This window comes from Girardinichthys multiradiatus, chromosome 15 (assembly GCF_021462225.1).
Source record: "Girardinichthys multiradiatus isolate DD_20200921_A chromosome 15, DD_fGirMul_XY1, whole genome shotgun sequence".
Classification (NCBI taxonomy): Eukaryota; Metazoa; Chordata; class Actinopteri; order Cyprinodontiformes; family Goodeidae; genus Girardinichthys; species Girardinichthys multiradiatus.
In genome coordinates this window covers 7,388,771-7,408,307 of record NC_061808.1, presented here as the reverse complement: position 1 = coordinate 7,408,307, position 19,537 = coordinate 7,388,771, and the positions used below count along the sequence as shown (strand labels likewise).

Here is a 19,537-nt window from a genome sequence, read left to right as displayed (position 1 = left end):
TTCTTCCCATACAAGATACTGGCACAGCACAAGAAAGAGACTTAACTCCAACTGAGATTTCCAGGATTAATAGCAAAGAAGAAGAATTGGTGAGAGTGAAGCGATGGACTGAGACTGGAAACAGATCAAAGTTGGCTCTCTGTGCTGCTCCATTAACACTTACAAGATCCTTTCAGATTTATCAACCCCTAATGGAGCATGAACCCATCTACAGTAGAGAATCTTTCAGAGTTATCACAGCTCAAGTAAATTAGAGAATAAAAAATGCTGCTCTTTAAAGAAAGTTTTCATATCTGCCAGTGTGTTAGATTAAACATGGAAAGATTTACAGAACTTTGCTATTGTATATTTGAGATGAGGCGTTTTCTGAAACATTGTTTCTTTTGAGAGCCTAAATAAATCCTAACCTTTATTGCTTTCCTGTCTCCCCACTGTGTGAAACCCAGGATTTATATGGTTCCTAATTCCTGTAGAAGGTCCAGTTTTGGCAGCAGAACAAGAGAAACACATAAAAGTGCAGCAGCTAAAAGGTATTAGGGTCACAAAAGAAAAATACAAGTAAACAGATACAATCGTATGGAACTAAAGTCATTCTCTGATGGGCTCCTTTCAAACTACTTCATTAATACACAGAATAACAGAACATATTATAAAGTAGAAAAATAAACCATACCTTTCTCTCAAGCTTACAAATATAGTGTTTTAAAGATTTTCACACCCTTGAACTTTCTCACATTTTGTCATGTAAGAACCACAAACTTCATGTGTTTTATTGGGATTTAAAGTACTGCATAATTGTGAAGTTAAAGAAAAATGTGGCACACCTTTCTATTCACTCCCTTTTACTTTGACACTCCTAAATAAAATCCAACCAGATACACCGAGAAGAAACACATTTAGTAAACAGAGTTGCCCTGTGTGTAAATTGATCTCAATATCAATGCTTCGGTTCTCTGGATGCCTCAGAGGTTTGTTTACTTAAAAAAAAAAAAAACTAATTGTGTTGTTCATTTGCATTCAAATTCTCCAATTAATGAAAGTCCGGGGTTTGTCTAGGCCACCCTAAGGCATGAGAAACCTTTGATTCAAACCAGTCCATTGTAGCTCTGGCTGTGTGTTTTGGGTCATTGTCCAGCCAGATGGTAAGCCTCCATCCTTTTTTGGCTTCCCCTGAACAGCTTCCCTGTACCTGCTTAGAAAAAGCATCCCCACAGCATCCCCCTGCCACCACCATGTTTTACCATGGGATGGTATATTCATCATGATAAAAAATGTTTTCTGCCACACTGTCAGTTTAAGTGGAGAGCCATGTCTTGAGAGGTTTGCTGTTGTGCAAAACATTTTATGTTTTAAGATGATGGATTAAACAGTGATCTGTCAGACATTTAAAACTTGAGATATTGTTTTACCTGATCCTGCTTTAAACCGTTCAAAAATGTTGTATTTGACCTGTTTGCTGAGTTCCTTAGTATTATTAATGCTGTATTTTCACTACTGTTCTTAAATAAATATCTGAAACCTTCTTAGAAGAGCAGGAGATTAATTTCAGATTGAATTTGTTTGCTAAGTAGCTGACTTCTGAAGTTAATTGGTTTCCCTAAATTTCCTTTAGTGGTATCAGAGTACCACTAAATAAAATCGAGTGACTAAAAATGCACCAACACACTTCATATTTTTATTTGTAAAATAAACTGAAAGCCTTGCAGCCTGTCACATAAAATCCCAGTAAAACACGTTTAGGTCTGTGGTTGTAATGTAATGAAAGGTGAAAAAGTTCAAGGGCTATGTAGATATGCTAACTTAGGTTAGGATTTACAGTATAATGAAAGTAAACTAAAACATGTCGTCTAAATCATGTTCTGTATAATTTTAGCTTTTTGTTGTGCAGTTGTCATCTGCTATAACACCAAAGTGCACCCAGGGATAGAAAAAAAGTGTTTCTGCAATTTATAAGAGTGTTATTATGCAAAAAAAAATCCTGTAAGTTTTTTTGTGAACAGTTGAGCATGTTGAGAAGAAGAAAGAAAAGTACAAAATCTTGAACAGACAAAACAACAGCTTTTAAATAAATATCACAGATTTATTTTTGCAACTCTGACTCAATTTCTGATGACTTTTGAAGCTGCCATGTGTACACTTTTTATATTCTCTCTTTGGTCATGTTAGCTTCCTTGTCAGGTTTTCTCACTGAGCCAGGCATGTGCCTTGAGTTAATTAGGGATGCTAAATTAGTCATCAGTTTGAATGACAGTGAGCTTGACTTTCTGTCTTTGTGAGTTAGTCCTGTGATGAATTCTGGTACCTTCTGGTACAAAGTGCCGGCTAAAGGAGGCTGATGTATTAGTTTTATTGATATATTTGCAGCATGTATTAAAAAATGTGCAGTGATACCCTAGTGGCATGGTTCAACATAAAAAAATTACATCATATAACATTTTTATAAGCTTGAAATTTGTAAATGGATTTAAAACTTTGGTGGAAAAAAGTAGGAAATAAACAGAGGGTCTCTCCTTTAAATGTTTAAAGACCAGAACTGTTCTGCTTTACCTTTTGCATAGATGTGTTTGTCATCACTTTGTTACAGAGCAGCTAATATTATTAATATTGATGTTCTGTGTGCAGAATGCTCATGGCACTTCAGAAATATTTGACAAGCACCTCTTTAAGAATGGGTTAGAAAACTGCATAAAAAGCATCACTGAATGTTCCTTTAATGTGGTTTCAAACTGTAGTCCAAACTGTGTTGTTTTATTTCAGCAAAGCTGCAGACGTAGACAACCTACATTATAACAGTATATGTTCTCTTTCACGTTACAGTCTTTTTTATGTTAAAACGTATGGGTTGATTTGACTCCTAGATTCACGGCAAAATGGCAGACACTGGCAGAAATCTTGTTTTTTTTTTACTAACCTAACTGGTTTTAGTTTTCATTTGCATTGAGTCTATGTTGCATTAAAGAGTGAGGGGATTAAATATCAACTAAAATAATGAAAATTAACTTAACAATCAATCTATGAAGTAGTTTTTTCTAAGCTAGGCTCTGAAAAGTCATGTTTTTTTTAGGAGTCAGAAAGTTTTTTACTCTGGACAAACGTTATTTAGTAGAAGCCAAACACTGAACACCAGTGCGGAGCTTATTCAGGAATGGCAGCAAGCAGGTGTGTGTGTTACTGTATGCACATTGAGCCAAAGACTTCTGAATCCTGGGTTAGTGTCAAGATGGGTTGCAAAGATGCAGGTTTTCTGCAAGGAAAACATTAATGATCGACTGAAATACAACAGGAAATACCTGGATTGGACTGCTGGGGACTGGGGTGACCTTATTTTCTCACATTATTTCCACTCAGACTGTTCAGGACTATTGAGAAAAGATAGTCTAGAGAAGAAAAGGTAAGATATACCATTAGTCCTCTTTGATGCTGACGGTGAAGCATCTTGAAACCACAGATGAACAGGGCTGCCTCTCAAACAAAAGGCTCAGTCATAGTTTCCTCTATAACCATTGTCATGAATAAAGAGATGGGATGAAAATATCCTGTAAGAACAATGTTGCTGTGGAGCACGTTGCTGATGAACAATTTTCCCAGGATGGTAGAGTGATAACTCAGTGGCACAGGGATCAAAACTCTGACATTTTGGGTCTATGACCAGGAAAGTCCACAAAACTCACTCCCAGTGAGAACTTAGTTAAGTTTTTCACAAATCTGATGTACTTCTCAATAAAAGCCTCGTGAAATAGATATAACAACACTGAATCTGTAAGGTTTTTGAAAAAGACGTTTTCTGTTAGTTTCAAAACGTTTGGCCAAGATGTCTCTGTACTGGAAATTTTTCAGAAGACAAAACTCTTCCCACAAGATGGCGCTGTTTGATACAACAATTGTCGGATCTTGATTTGACATCTGTGAACCTTCCCTGAAATTACTTAGATACAATATATTCAGTCTTTTCAGATATTGTTGTATTAAACAAATAAAATATAATTAAATACAGCCCCGGACAATTGAAAAACATGGTGCAGGAATTCAAACTGTAGCTTAACGCATTTTAAGCAGACAGATTACTTCAGGAGTTCCTTGATTAAATGAGACTTCTGGGAAAACAAAGACCTAGTTATTTTTTTTATCAAGATGTGGATCCACGCACTTAGCTGCCTGCTTTAGCTAACGACGCTTTAAGAAAATTGATTTTCTAAATGTTTTGAAAAGGATATCAAGGATATTAAAATGCAAATACATAACAAGTTCCACATACACAGATATTACCTGCTTTAGATTGTGTGTCACAACTGATTTAAACATCCAGAACAGCACACAATCAAAATTTAATAAAAATAGAACATTTTAAATAAATAAACACATGAGGCAAAAAAAATAAAAAAAATAATTCTGATTAATGTGTTAAACGTTTCTGGTAATTATTTGTTGTTTAACTTCCTGTTAAACATATGCAAACGGAGCCAGCGTAGGTGAATGGTGAGCTCTTATGCCTTATCAGAGCCAGCTGACGTCCCGTGCATGCTCCGATCCCCCCAGCCTGCTGCTGTCTGGCTTATCAGCGCTGCTGCTGCTGGAGGATGGAGGATGCTGTCGATGCTGCTGGATGCTGCAGCCCAGATCCAGCAGAGGATGTCAGCATGGAAACGTGAGGGACAGCTGGAAACCGCTGCTCGAAAGGAAGCAGCCCAGAAGAACACGGGTAAACACTGATGATGTTTATCTGATTCATTACTTTCACCTCATCCAGAACCGCTGTCTACGTGCCGTTAACTGGGACCTAAAGTCGCTCATGAAACGGGATTTTATTGATCTTAACTTACCCTGATATCTGCCCAGTTCTCGGTGTTCGCGCAGCGCAAGTGAAAGAGTGCGGATTCCCATCTACCCAAAGTTTGCTGGTATTTTTCCTGGGAGGAGGGGATGGGAGAGACGCTGAAGGTGCTGTGTTAATTCTGGATGGATGCTGCTTGCAAGTTCTCGCCGTTCAGACAGAGCTGCGTCTTCAGGTGGGAGACACATGAGGAGCGCACATCGGGTTCTTTTGGTCGGGAAAAGTTTGTGGTGGAGGATGGAGGCACTGCTCCTTATTTGGTTTCTCGGTGCACACTGAGCTCACTGATGCCCTTCTACACGTGGGTTTATTAAAGCTCAGCCGGTTCGTGAATGGATCTGTAATTCAGCGGGTTAATGGAGGATGTGTTTCCAAACTGTGGAGCCCTGCTCAGGCTGGAGAGGAGAGCAGCGCACACCCAGATCCATCCTGGAACCATAGCAGTTTGGTTTAAACAGGTAGGTTCATATTTATCTCCATAGAAACTATTGCAAAAGTAACAGAAGTCTCAGGATTTTGAAATCTTTAACTGGCAGAATGATGGTTTGCTACGCTGATGACACATAAAAGGTTGTGTGAAACTTTATGAGTAGCTGTTTGATATAGGGATCTGTTTTGTGTAATTAATAAAATAAAATTAGAACATTAAACGCACCATGAAATATGGAGGACTAGAACGGTCAAAAATATAGTAAAATATGTAACTAAATAAATAATCTATCAAACACCAACAAAATTAAAAAGTATATAAACAATTGTCAGATAATTGTCAAATTATACATTTATGCCATGTGGCAGAAATAGATATATTTTTTAGTTTTTCCAGTAATAATTGGTCCAAGCGTCTGTTTCCCTATTTGCTTAATTCATTTCACTTTCAACCTTTTTATTATTTTTTATTATTTCTTTTTTGTTTATTTATCAGACACATTTTTAATAGTTTTGTTTTCTGCTTACCGTTTCTGTCTTTATTTTTGTCCTTATATTTTAATATTGAGTTTGAACTTGTTTGAACCTTTTATTACCTGTGACGTTTTTGTTGTCCACAGACCTAGTTTCTTCTCTATTATTTTCTCTTTACATCCTAACCCCTCTTTAATATTAGACATATTTGCATATATAATGTAATTTGCAGATGCAGTTTTACATCTTAAAATGGATCCAAATGATTCCTCCATCCTTTCTTTTCATATCTGCTGTTGGAGATAAAGTATCGCAGCATTCAAAAATAAAAACAATGTGTGTTTTCTATGCACCTTGACTTGTCAGAAATACTGTTTTAGCATGTGAAATCCTGATTAAGGTTTTTCTTTATCTTTCAGTAACCTACAAACATCTCAAAATGTTCAACTGCGGATAGAGAAGTGTCCCGCATCTACCTCCCTGCAACCCCTCTCTATTCATTTTTCCTTGTTACTCATCTTTGTCTTTTCCCTTCCTCTTCCTTCAACTCTCTGCCATCGTTTCTCCTACATACCTCTGTAACTCCTCTGGTCATCCTCTCTTCTCCCCACCCTGAGACCCACCACCTTCTCCTCCTCCTTCATCCCCGCAGCACACATGCAGGCCAAGAAGCGGTACCTGCTTGTGTCTGTGGTGGCCGGTCTACTCTTCCTCATCTACCTGTGGGGTCTGCAAATTGGGGAGTTACAGCAGCAGCCATATCATTATCCTCAGATTCCCCAGTATCACCAGAACCACCAGCAGGACTACCAGTACAACTACTACCAGAGGCAAGACGTCTACCAGTCTCAGCCCCTGCCCCAGAGACTACCATCCAGACCGGCCAGACATTGGCCGGAGTTGATCGAGCTGCTAGAACCGTACCTGGAGGGAGGAGAGCAAGAGGTAGAGAGGACTCATTTTACTGGAAAAGAAAGAACAAACAGAGCTGATTTAAAATGAGCTGTTAAAAAATGACCCAGGTCAATGATCAAAGTAAGTACTCCAGTGCTACAGTGCTGTGAAAGAGTTTCTCCCCTAGACAGGTTTCTCATGTTTTTGCTTTTTTTTAATCTCACTCAAATCTTTTAGTTCATCAAACAAACTTAATATCGGACAAAGAGAGGTGTAGTAAATAAATTTAATTTATAAAGGGATAAAAAGCTATTTAAACCCTGACCCTATGTAAAATGGTGTGCCCTCTTGACCTAATAACCGGCTGTGCCACCATGAGGGGAACTGCCGCCATCAGTCGTTTGTGATAAATGATAATAAGGCCTTTAGATATCTGGAGAGACATTTTAGCCCACTGTTGCTCCCAAACTTGTTTTACTCATTCCCATTGGAGAGTTTTTACGTATGAATGGTCTGTTTATGGTCATGGCACAGCATCTCAATCAGAAAATAAGTACAGACTTTGACTAGGTCACTCAATTCAATTAAATTCAATTCAAAAATACTTTATTAATCCCAAAGGGAAATTAAATGTTGTTATAGCTCATATTATGAAGGTTTCCTCAAAGAGCTGTTGTAGATGCTGATGGCTTAGTGATGACCCTTAGTGATGGCAAAACCCTCACTAAGGGTTTTTAATTCATTCAGAGGTGGACTTGCTGGTGTGTTTTGGATCATTGTCAAACTGTCTAACCCAGGTGTGCTGTAGCTTCAGGTCAACAACTGATGACATGTTTTTCACCTTCAGGATTTTCTGCTGGAGAGCACAAGTCTTGGTTCCAACAACTGTGACAAGTTGTCCAGATCCTGAACCAACAAAATGATCACACTACCACCTCCATGTTTGACTCTATGTATGATGTTCTTTTTCTGAAATGCTGTTAGTTTTACACCAGATGTAACAGGATGCAGACCTTTCCACCTTTGTTGCCTTAGTCCTAAGAATATTATCCTCCAGGCTTGGTCAGTAGTGGTTTTTACCTTGGAACTGTCATTTTGGCTCAGTCTCTTTAGATGCTGATCTGGGTTCTTCTGTGTCCTCCTGGATGAGTCATTGATACACTCCTAGTGTAATTATGGTAGGATTGGCACTTCTTTGAAGATGTTTACCTTATTTGTGGATAATGGCTCCCGCAAAGGTTTGCTGGGATGTCTTAGGAGTTGCGTTGTAACCCTCTGAACACTGATAGATGTCAATGTCTTTAATTTAGCATGATGTGATAGGGTGGCAATCACATCTTTATATAGGGCCAGGTTTGTATGGATAGCTCTTTCCTCTAAAAGAAATAATCTAAAAAAAACTGCTATTTGTATCATGGTCTGATATTAACAAATTGAAAATTAGTTTGATGATTTTAAACATTTACAGCTGACAATAAAAATAAAAACAAAACAAAAAAACTTTTTTACAGCACTGTTTACAATACTGAAATAGCCCCTGTGGTGTATTTCTAGAGATACAAGAGTCAAAAAGTACTTCAGGGTCTTCATTTGAAAAAAAAAAAACTGTATTAAAAATCTGAACCAAGAACAATTAAAGATTAAAGTCCTCCAAAATTTCACCAGACATACAGACAGACAGACAGACAGACAGACAGACAGACAGACAGACAGAGACAAAATGTGAGGAAAGGGATTTATAAAGCCACATTTGACTCAGTATATTTGTCAAAACAAATACTCCTTGCTAGGATTTAAACACAGGAGCGTCTACATGTGATGCAACAATACATCAGCTTCACCACCATGCAGCCTTGAGTGTGCAGCATTTAAAGTTAAACATATTGGTTAATCCACTTTGGTCACTTTGGCCATGCTTGGACTCTCTGTTCTTCACCTCAACATCCAGGAAAATCAAATCTGCATTTTTGCAGGATGAGATGCTAAGAGTTATCTCTCATCAAAGATATGAAACAAAACCAATACACGAGGAATAGAAATTAAATAGAACTAACAAGGTGGTTAAACTGTTTTGTAAAACACAATTAAAATACTGTAGTAAAAGAATAACGTAATTACAGAGTAAAATTGGATGTACAGTGCCTTGCGAAAGTACTTGCCCCCCTTGAACTTTTCAACCTCTTGCCACATTTCAGGCTTCAAACATAAAGAAATAAAATTCTAATTTTTTGTGAAGAATTAATGACAAGTGGGACACAATCGTGAAGTGGAATGAAATTTATTGGATGTGTCAAACTTGCCCCTCCTTGGACCGCCACCTTAACGTGGTGGAGGGGTTTGAGTGCTTGAATGATCCTAGAGGCTATGTTGTCTGGGGCCTAAATGCCCCTGGTAGGGTCTCCAATGGCAAACAGGCTCTAGGTCGGGTCAGACAAAGAGCGGTTCGAGAATCCCTCATGACGACTACAGAATCGAGGCACGTGACGTCGCCCGGTACGGCGGAGCCGGTGTCCCACCCTGGAGCCAGGCCTGGGGTTGGGACTCGTCGGAGAGTGCCTGGTGGCCGGGTTGCTCCTCGCGGGACCCGGCCGGGCCAAGCCCGAACGAGAGACGTGAGACCATCCCCCAGTGGGCCCACCACCTGCAGGGGGAACCGTGAGGGACCGGTGTCATGGTGGACACGCCTCTTCAACATTGCGTGGCGGACGGGGACAGTGCCTTTGGATTGGCAGACTGGGGTGGTGGTCCCCCTACATAAGAAGGGTGACCGGAGGGTGTGTTCCAACTACAGGGGGATCACACTCCTCAGCCTCCCTGGTAAGGCCTACGCCAGGGTATTGGAGAGGAGAGTCCGACCGATAGTCGAACCCCGGCTTCAGGAGGAGCAGTGTGGTTTTCGTCCTGGCCGTGGGACACTGGACCAGCTCTATACCCTCTACTGGGTACTCGAGGGTTCGTGGGAGTTTGCCCAATCGGTCCACATGTGTTTTGTGGACCTGGAGAAAGCATTCAACTGTGTCCCTCGTGATGCCCTGTGGGGGGTGCTCCAGGAGTATGGAATCGGTGGCTCTTTACTAGGGCCATCCGGTCTCTGTACAAGCGGAGCAGGAGTTTGTTTCGCATTGCCGGCACTAAGTCGGACCTGTTCCCGGTGCATGTTGGACTCCAGCAGGGCTGCCCTTTGTCACCGGTCCTGTTCATAACTTTTATGGACAGGATTTCTAGGCGCAGCCAAGGGCCGGAGGGGGTCTGGTTTGGGGACCAGAGGATTTCGTCTCTTCTTTTTGCAGATGACGTGGTCCTGCTGGCACCCTCTAGCCAAGACCTACAGCATGCACTGGGGCGGTTCGCAGCCGAGTGTGAAGCGGCTGGGATGAAGATCAGCTCCTCCAAGTCCGAGGCCATGGTTCTCGACCGGAAAAGGGTGGCTTGTCCTCTTCAGGTTGGAAGGGAGTTCCTGCCTCAAGTGGAGGAGTTTAAGTATCTCGGGGTCTTGTTCACGAGTGAGGGAAGAATGGAGCGGGAGATTGACAGACGGATCGGTGCAGCTGCCACAGTAATGGGGACGCTGTGCCGGTCCGTTGTGGTGAAGAGAGAGCTGAGCCGAAAAGCGAAGCTCTCGATTTACCGGTCGGTCTACGTTCCTACCCTCACCTATGGCCATGAACTTTGGGTCATGACCGAAAGAACGAGATCCTGGATGCTGAAATGAGCTTCCTCCGTAGGGTGGCCGGCCACTCCCTTAGGGATAGGGTGAGGAGCTCGGCCATCTGGGAGGGGCTCGGAGTAGAGCCGCTGCTCCTCCACATCGAGAGGAGCCAGCTGAGGTGGCTTGGGCATCTATACCAGATGCCTCCTGGACGCCTTCCTCGGGAGGTGTTCCAGGCACGTCCCACCGGGAGGAGGCCCAGGACATGCTGGAGGGACTATGTCTCTCGGCTGGCCCGGGAACGCCTTGGGCTCCCCCCGGAGTGACATTTTGGACTTTGTGGGTTCTTGTATGGTTTATTTTGTAATTTAGATTCTCCTTATGGCTCTCTGTTTATTTCTTAGGTTATTGTTTCTATGTTCCCCTCTAATTTCTCTGTTTACTTTAGTTCATAGTTATTCTAGTTCTTTATTTCCTCCTCTGATTTATTCTCTTGCTTAGTTTGTGTTTTCTGTTGTTTGTTTAGTCCTTTCACCCATCCTCAGCCTTTGTATTTGTTTCACCTGTTCCTTGTCACACCTGTTCCCTGTTTCTTTGATGACCTGCCTTTTGTTCCCCTCTCTGTGCTCTGTGTATATTAGTTGTTCTGTTTGCTTAGTTCCTCGCTGGTTCCTTCTGTTATTCTGTTGATTACCCCTTTCCCTACCATGACTATGTTTTGTTTTTGCTTCGCTTGTGCTTCGCTTATGCTACGTTTTGCCAAAGTACCTGCAGTGTTTTGAAAGTTTTGGATTTTGTCTCTGGATTCATACCTGCAGTGTTTTTGTTACGTTTCGACCTTTTTTAAGAATAAACTATGATGCGGCTACCGAGCTCTTGTTTGCGCTTTGGTCCGACCCAAAATCCCTCTTCGACAATTGGGCTGCACAGTGGATAGGTTGTTGGCAGTTGTTACAGCACGTAAAGAATGTATTGTATTCAAGTCTCAGTGAGGGCCTTTCTATATTGAGTTTGCATGTTCTCACTCTACTTGCGTGGGCCTTCTGTGGGGATTCAAGCTTCCTCCCATAGTAGAATATGCATTTCTGGTTAATTGGTTGCTTTAAATGTTTGCCTGAATGGTTTTGTTCTGTGTGTGTCTGCGTTGCTCTATGATAGGCTGGCGTCATGTCTAGGGGTGTAACGAGCCTCTCTTCCACTGACTGCTGGAGATGGGCACCAGCCTAGCAGGGGCCCACTAAAATTAAGTATGTGGGTGCTGACTAAACGCAAAAAAACTGCAATATCTGGAAAATCCCTCAACACATTTCAATTATTGTGATACTGAGATGGAGTGAAACTATGTCTGAGATTGAGTTATCTACTGCAGGTAAGGAAACACACATTTCTCAACTAAACTTAATTTCAGGTTTGCATCTTTTGTTCTGTTAAAATAAAATTGTTTTACCTGACCAACTCCTGTCAGCATCATGACAATATACAGTAAGCCATAAATGCAAACAGCCTGATCACAACAGAGCATCGTGTTGAAGGCTTGCAAATTACTAACTTCACTTTAAAGAGATTAGAATCTCAAGAGAGCTGGATCTAGCTGTCTGTATATTATTTGGTGTCCATACTCAAAGCATACAGTATGTCGATAAGTTTGATGTATGAAGAGTACATTAATACAGTAGGACATCTGGTATTTTATAAGGAGAGATTCAAAAGCAGGGATTTTAGCTTATGGATGAACATGGTTCAGAGAACACGGTTCCTCTGATCAGGCAACAGATTGGATTTGTGAACCTGGCTGTCAAGCTAAACTGAAGGAACAAATGAATGTCTCTTGAAAGTCACTAAAAACCACTTGTCCAAAATAGTTTTTAATTAGATTTTTAATTTAAGAAATATTTCCAGACTAAGAAGGTTGATGTTGAAATAGCAACTTGAGATGAGTATTTATGCTTTTATGTCCTCGTCTAGTATATTTTAATGGACTTTCAACATAAATCCAAATCTCTGTCTCAGGACTCTAAACAGGAACAAACAGAGAAGCTCACATCACTCCTGTTTTAATGTCCTTGAACTGATTATTGGTTAATTTTAGAATTCATTTCAAAATCCTGCCTTTAACTCTTAGGGCCCTGCAGGGTCAAGCTATTACCTATAACTGAATAGTTAAAGCCATACTTTCCAACTCGAGGCCTCAGGTCATCAAACCATTGACCTTTTAATCATGCTTTAATTTAATGAAAACTCAGAATGCAAACTGGTGAAGCAGCAAAAGTGATGTTGTTTGCAAAAGTTTGGAAACTTGTCCACAAGACTTGTGGCTCTGGAAAGAGCGGTTTAAATAGAACAGAATAGAAATATGCTTTATTGTCCCCCAGTGGGGTAATTTAGGTTTACCAGCAGCAAAGTGACAGGCAAATGGAAGCATGCAGATTCACATAAAAGTAAAAATATAAACAATAAAAATAAGAATAAGAAATACGAGACTATACAGTAAGGGCAAATTTATAATATAAGAGGAAAAGACATAAGACATAACAATATTCTCTCATAACCCTGTCCTGTCTGACCATTTCTTAATAACCTTTGAGTTTAATTTAACCGAGTACTCCACACCTGAAAGAAAATTTCATTATAGTAGATCATTATCAGTCGATGCTGTAACAACCTTTAAAGAATCTGTTCCACTTTTAATTTCCTCATTATCACTGAAAAGCACAGTGGAGGGCAATAATTCTGTTTCTGCCCCTTCACAAATTGATTCTTTTGTTCATAGTGTTTCTTCATCATTGCGTGATGCATTAGACAATGCAGCCCCCTTGAAAAAGAAGGTAATCATTAATAGGAGGCTAGCTCCTTGGTTTAATTCAGAGCTGCGTACTTTAAAGCACAATGTTAGAAATTTGGAGAGAAAATGGCGCTCTACACACCTAGAGGATTCCTACTTAATCTGGAAAAATAGCCTACTGTTGTATAAAAAGACACTTCGCCAAGCTAGAACAGCTTATTTCTCATCATTAATAGAAGAGAACAAGAATAATCCTAGGTTTCTCTTTAGTACAGTTGCTAAACTTACACAGAGTCATAGCTCTGTTGAGCCATCCATTCCCTTAGCTCTTAGCAGTCATGACTTTATGGGATTCTTCTTAAATAAAATTAATTCTATTAAAAAGAAAATCTTTGACATACTCCCGAAGATGATTACTTCATCTCTTTTCCAATGGTTATAATCAGTTTGACAGAGAGGTATCCCAATCCTTGTGGTTTTTAGTATAACAATGACCATCAGTGGGACCCTTTGTGGGGTTCCTTGTGACGACATTGTTGTAAATAAGCGCCGTTTAACTAAATAATCTGAACTGAAACTATCTGTGTAGTTATGCTGCTATAGGCTTAGGCTGCTGGAGGACATAATGACCACTTTCACCCTCTTCGCTACATTCTCACACTACTCTCCAATTTTGCATTGTTTGCTGTTATTTCAGCTTTTAACTTTGTTCTCTCTATTCTCTTCCTAGAAGCTACACCTGGCCTGGCTCTGTGTCTACCTGTGACACCTTTCTGGAGAGGGGAATTGTCCAAGCTTCTGCTGGCAACAACTTAATGCTCACCCTCTACCAATGATCCACATGGCCCTGTCTTTTAGTGTTTAACCGTTTCTCTCTCCTAGACATGGAAATTGACTGAGCTTTTACTGTAACTAATTATATGTGCTCTTTCAGACTCTAACCTTGAAAACTGGCTCAGAGTTTATCTGTTCTTTCTTTCTAGATGAAACGACTAAAGGAGCTACATCCATTAACATTTACTTTTCCTTCCCATAGAAAGTACTCCTGGATCAGTGCTTCTGTGTTCTTTTTGTGTCTCTGCTCTGTTCTCTCTAACCCCCAGTCGGTCATGGCAGATGGCCGCTCACACTGAGCCTGGTTCTGCTGGAGGTTTCTTCCTGTTAAAAGGGAGTTTTTCCTCTCCGCTGTCGCTACACGCATGCTCAGTATGAGGGATTGCTGCAAAATCAACGCCAGTGACTGTCCACTGTCTCTACATGCTCATCCAGGAGGAGGGAATGCTGCAAGTCACTGACTGGATGCAAACCGCTGTGTTTCCTTAGATAGAAAAACTTTTTATCCAATTTGAATAAAAAGCTAACTCTGACTGCACTGTTCAATTGTTAGAATTAATTGGAATGTATGTACCTGACTGTTGTGAAGTGCCTTGAGACAACATGTGTTGTGAATTGGCGCTATATAAATAAAACTGAATTGAATTGAATTGAATTGAAAATAGTGTACAGCAAATTTGTCACTGAGGGAGCTCCCCAGTTCTGCAAAAGCTTCATGCATGGGGTGGGAGACATTTTCCAAGAGTGATGTTATTTCTGCTAGAGTTCTTCTGTCTCCCACCACCTACACTAGATCGAGGAGGCATCCTTGCACAGAGCTGGCCTTCGTGACGAGCTTATCTAACTGCTTTCTCTCAGCTGGAGATAAGCTGCTGCTCCAACTTACTATATCAAAAAAGGTCTTCAGTAGCTCCCCCGGCACTCCATAAGAATTTCCTAAGAATCTCCCCGTTTACTTAGCAGGTAAAGTTTGCGTTGACCCTTCCTGTAAAGACCATCACTGTTGTGACTCCAGCACAGTTTATTGTTCAGGACACCCAGGTACTTATAAGAGTCCACTGTCTCAATGTCAGTTCCTTGGATGTTCATTGTTGTCACTGTGGTGGATCTGCACCTGTGGAAATTCACCATCAGCTCCTTGGTTTTCCCCACATTGATGAGAAGATGGTTCTGCTGGCATTAGTCCACAATGTCTTGAGTCCACTGAGTTTGAGTTTGATAAAGGAAAAAAAAATCAATCAACATGTTTATGATCTATTTATTTTAATTTTGAGTATCTTACTTGTGTTGGTCTGTCAATGCAGGAGGACAGCCCTCAGCTCCATCACCAGCACACCTCTCCTCATGAACGTCGGGCAATCCGAGACAACATCTACAAGAACAAGCGCTGCCGTATGGAAACCTGTTTTGACTTTTCACGCTGTCAGTCGGGCTTCAGGGTTTACATTTACCCTCCGCAGAGAGGGGATGAGATCTCAGAGACCTACCAGAAGATCCTGTCCTCCATCAGGGAGTCTCGCTTCCATACCACGGATCCTTCCCAGGCCTGTCTGTTCATTCTGGCTGTGGACACATTGGACAGGGATCAGCTCTCATCTCTGTATGTCCAGAACGTCAGGTCCCGCATCCACAGCCTACCGACGTGGAACGACGGCAGGAACCACCTCATATTCAACCTGTACTCTGGTACATGGCCAGACTACACAGAGGATCTGGGATTTGAGGTGGGCCAATCCATGCTGGCCAAGGCCAGTGCAGATGTGGTCAACTTCAGACCAAACTTTGATATCTCCATCCCTCTATTCTCCAAAGATCACCCGCTTAAAGGAGGGTCCACAGGTTATCTGGCACTGAATGACGCATCGCCTTCCAGGAAATACCAGCTGGTTTTTAAAGGGAAGAGGTACCTAACCGGCATTGGTTCAGAGACGAGAAACGCCCTCTATCACATCCACAATGGGGAAGATGTTATTCTACTGACCACATGTAAACATGGCAAAGACTGGGAGAAACACAAAGACTCCCGCTGTGACCGAGATAATGAAGACTACTCAAAGTAAGGCTAACCTTCTTGATCTCTTTCCCTATTATGATCCTTCTTGGTGTAATTTATAACAAGCATCTGTTCTCTTGAATATGTGGCTTAAGTTGATGTATTGGTCTGTGCTCACTTATTGACTGGTTTAAGGAGTTTGCACATGTTTATTTCTGCTTCCTTTTGTTTTTCAAGATTTAATTAGTCTGTTGCCTGAAACAGAAAATCCAAGATCCTCTTTAGGCGCTGTGCAGTTAGTTTGTGCGTAATTACACCCCAACTTCAGTATTATTGTCTGTGTGCTTGTAAATGTTATGAATCTCTACAAATTTGATTTATTAGTTGCAAACTCCTTCTTCAGAGAGTTTGGGATGGCTGCTATTTGTGAAGCTCCACTTCTCTGAGAGAAACGGGTTGGGTGCTTTCATGCAGAGAGCTTGCTATTGTCATGGGAGTTGAGTTTTATTGTTACTCTGCCTCTCTGAGACAAAATGCAACACAGATGTACAAGCATTTGTGCTGTTTTCTGTAAAGTGTTTGCGTGTGTTTGACGGATATAAAGCAGCAGGAGAGCCGAGACGCATCCACTGCTGAAATATAGAAAGCTTTGTTGGTTTCTCTCAACCAACTCAGCAGTTGGTTGAGAGAAAAGCATCCCAAGCTCAGAAGAGAGGTTAGGTTTGCAAACTTTCAGCAGCAGCTCACAGCTAAAAAAAAGCCAAACAGAGCAGAACTATTGGAAATAAAGTAAAACAGGGCCATCCTCTGGTTTCCACTCAATATGTTTGTCTTCATTGATTATTTTGGTTTTTAAAATGGAGATGAGATTCAAAAAACAAATCCCAAAGGCTGCATAAACTTGATGGGCAAACAGCTACTTAAAATTAACAATGCATTTCTGCTTGTTCTGTTTTCTGGAAATACTGAGCCTGTATTTCATTTTAAATGTTTGTGCTTTATTAAGATAAATGGAAAGGGCGCAGTGGTTGTCTACAAAAGTTCTGAAGCTGTGATGCCTAATTCCAGCTCTTAAGACCTGGTGTCCTGCATGTTTTAGATGATTCCCTAAGCTTAACACACCTGACTGAAATGAATTGGTCCTTCACACACCTGCAAAGGGAATTTAGCCATTTGAATCAGGGTTTTTCTGAGCAGACACACATCTAAATCATGCAGGAAACCAACCAAATGGACTTCAACTTAATTACTGTCTACTTCCAAATAACCAGAAAAATACCAAAGGAATTTTTGGTTTCCAGTGGAAACTAAGATAATGTGTTGCATTAAGGTCTATAACTGCTTTGAAGACCCACCAATATTGAATTGACATGATTATTTTACAATGCATTAGTTTTTGGCAATTTGCCTTTTTGTTGTTTTTATATCAAAGCATTTTTTAAAGTGCTGACATAAAATTTATTTTTTAAAGCTTTTAATGTTATGTTTAAAACAACCAGATGTAATTACTGGACACAAAACAGCCACATTTGTCCACATCAGGTAATCAAAACAACAGTTATTACCCTTTTTTTTACACATTTGTCTGTATATTTCTACACTAAATTTCTCTGCAGGAAAGTATCAAACAATTACATGTTATGTACCTATCTGATGACGTTAACACTTCCTATGACAATGCTTTTTATTTACAATGCAACCTAACTTCTTGACCTGATGGATGGTATTAATCTTCTGGTTTTCATGTAGGTCTGACATCTGAACACTTTACCAGCAGGTTTCCAAACAATTCTAATGCTCTTTTCAAATCAACATTACTTTTATCTTGTCTGTCACCTGTGATGTTTTAATGACAAAGATATATATTTTATTAAAGGTTAGAAATTTTGTAATTCATTGCTCTTAGATACAGGTCCTTCTCAAAAAATTAGCATATTGTGATAAAGTTCATTATTATCATAAAATCAGAAATGCAGTTTATTATTCACTGTTGAAATTATGTTTGGCAATTTGATGAACTCGACTGTTGGTCAAAGGATTGAAACAAGGTCTGAAATGCAAGACTCTGGGGAGGAAGCTAAACAGGAAACAAAAAGTAAATAGTATTTTAAAAAACAGGGAAGAAAATGCACCAACCACATAACTAACAGTTATCCATTGCCCAAATGCAAACCACAGTTCAATGGAGAGGAAAGCTGACATAACGATCTAACAGGGAGAAAAGAAAATCTGACAGAATACAGGTCCTTCTCAAAATATTAGCATATTGTGATAAAGTTCATTATTTTCTATAATGTAATGATGAAAATTTAACATTCATATATTTTAGATTCATTGCACACTAACTGAAATATTTCAGGTCTTTTATTGTCTTAATACGGATGATTTTGGCATACAGCTCATGAAAACCCAAAATTCCTATCTCACAAAATTAGCATATTTCATCCGACCAATAAAAGAAAAGTGTTTTTAATACAAAAAACGTCAACCTTCAAATAATCATGTACAGTTATGCACTCAATACTTGGTCGGGAATCCTTTTGCAGAAATGACTGCTTCAATACGGCGTGGCATGGAGGCAATCAGCCTGTGGCACTGCTGAGGTCTTATAGAGGCCCAGGATGCTTCGATAGCAGCCTTTAGCTCATCCAGAGTGTTGGGTCTTGAGTCTCTCAACGTTATCTTCACAATATCCCACAGATTCTCTATGAGGTTCAGGTCAAGAGAGTTGGCAGGCCAATTGAGCACAGTGATACCATGGTCAGTAAACCATTTACCAGTGGTTTTGGCACTGTGAGCAGGTGCCAGGTCGTGCTGAAAAATAAAATCTTCATCTCCATAAAGCTTTTCAGCAGATGGAAGCATGAAGTGCTCCAAAATCTCCTGATAGCTAGCTGCATTGACCCTGCCCTTGATAAAACACAGTGGACCAACACCAGCAGCTGACACGGCACCCCAGACCATCACTGACTGTGGGTACTTGACACTGGACTTCTGGCATTTTGGCATTTCCTTCTCCCCAGTCTTCCTCCAGACTCTGGCACCTTGATTTCCGAATGACATGCAGAATTTGCTTTCATCCGAAAAAAGTACTTTGGACCACTGAGCAACAGTCCAGTGCTGCTTCTCTGTAGCCCAGGTCTGGGGAATGCGGCACCTGTAGCCCATTTCCTGCACACGCCTGTGCACGGTGGCTCTGGATGTTTCTACTCCAGACTCAGTCCACTGCTTCCGCAGGTCCCCCAAGGTCTGGAATCGGCCCTTCTCCACAATCTTCCTCAGGGTCCGGTCACCTCTTCTCGTTGTGCAGCGTTTTCTGCCACACTTTTTCCTTCCCACAGACTTCCCACTGAGGTGCCTTGATACAGCCCTCTGGGAACAGCCTATTTGTTCAGAAATGTCTTTCTGTGTCTTACCCTCTTGCTTGAGGGTGTCAATAGTGGCCTTCTGGACAGCAGTCAGGTCAGCAGTCTTACCCATGATTGAGGTTTTGAGTGATGAACCAGGCTGGGAGTTTTAAAGGCCTCAGGAATCTTTTGCAGGTGTTTAGAGTTAACTCGTTGATTCAGATGATTAGGTTCATAGCTCGTTTAGAGACCCTTTTAATAATATGCTAATTTTGTGAGATAGGAATTTTGGGTTTTCATGAGC

General features: G+C 40.7%; 1 protein-coding gene across 2 annotated transcripts in view; it reads left to right on the top strand.

Moving 5' to 3' along the window:
* The first annotated feature begins 4,403 nt into the window (after positions 1–4,403).
* LOC124881887 (exostosin-1) overlaps positions 4,404–19,537 on the top strand; it is a 381,563-nt gene continuing 366,429 nt past the window's right edge. Inside the window, exons 1-3 of one of the 2 annotated variants that reach the window (XM_047387779.1) lie at positions 4,404–5,289; positions 6,154–6,679; positions 15,198–15,949. In XM_047387779.1, coding sequence (XP_047243735.1) covers positions 6,392–6,679; positions 15,198–15,949 — 1,040 coding nt within the window. In that variant the 5' untranslated portion in view covers positions 4,404–5,289; positions 6,154–6,391. Of the gene's footprint in view, positions 5,290–6,153; positions 6,770–15,197; positions 15,950–19,537 lie in introns of those variants that run through there. The other variant, XM_047387780.1, reaches the window with a different exon arrangement.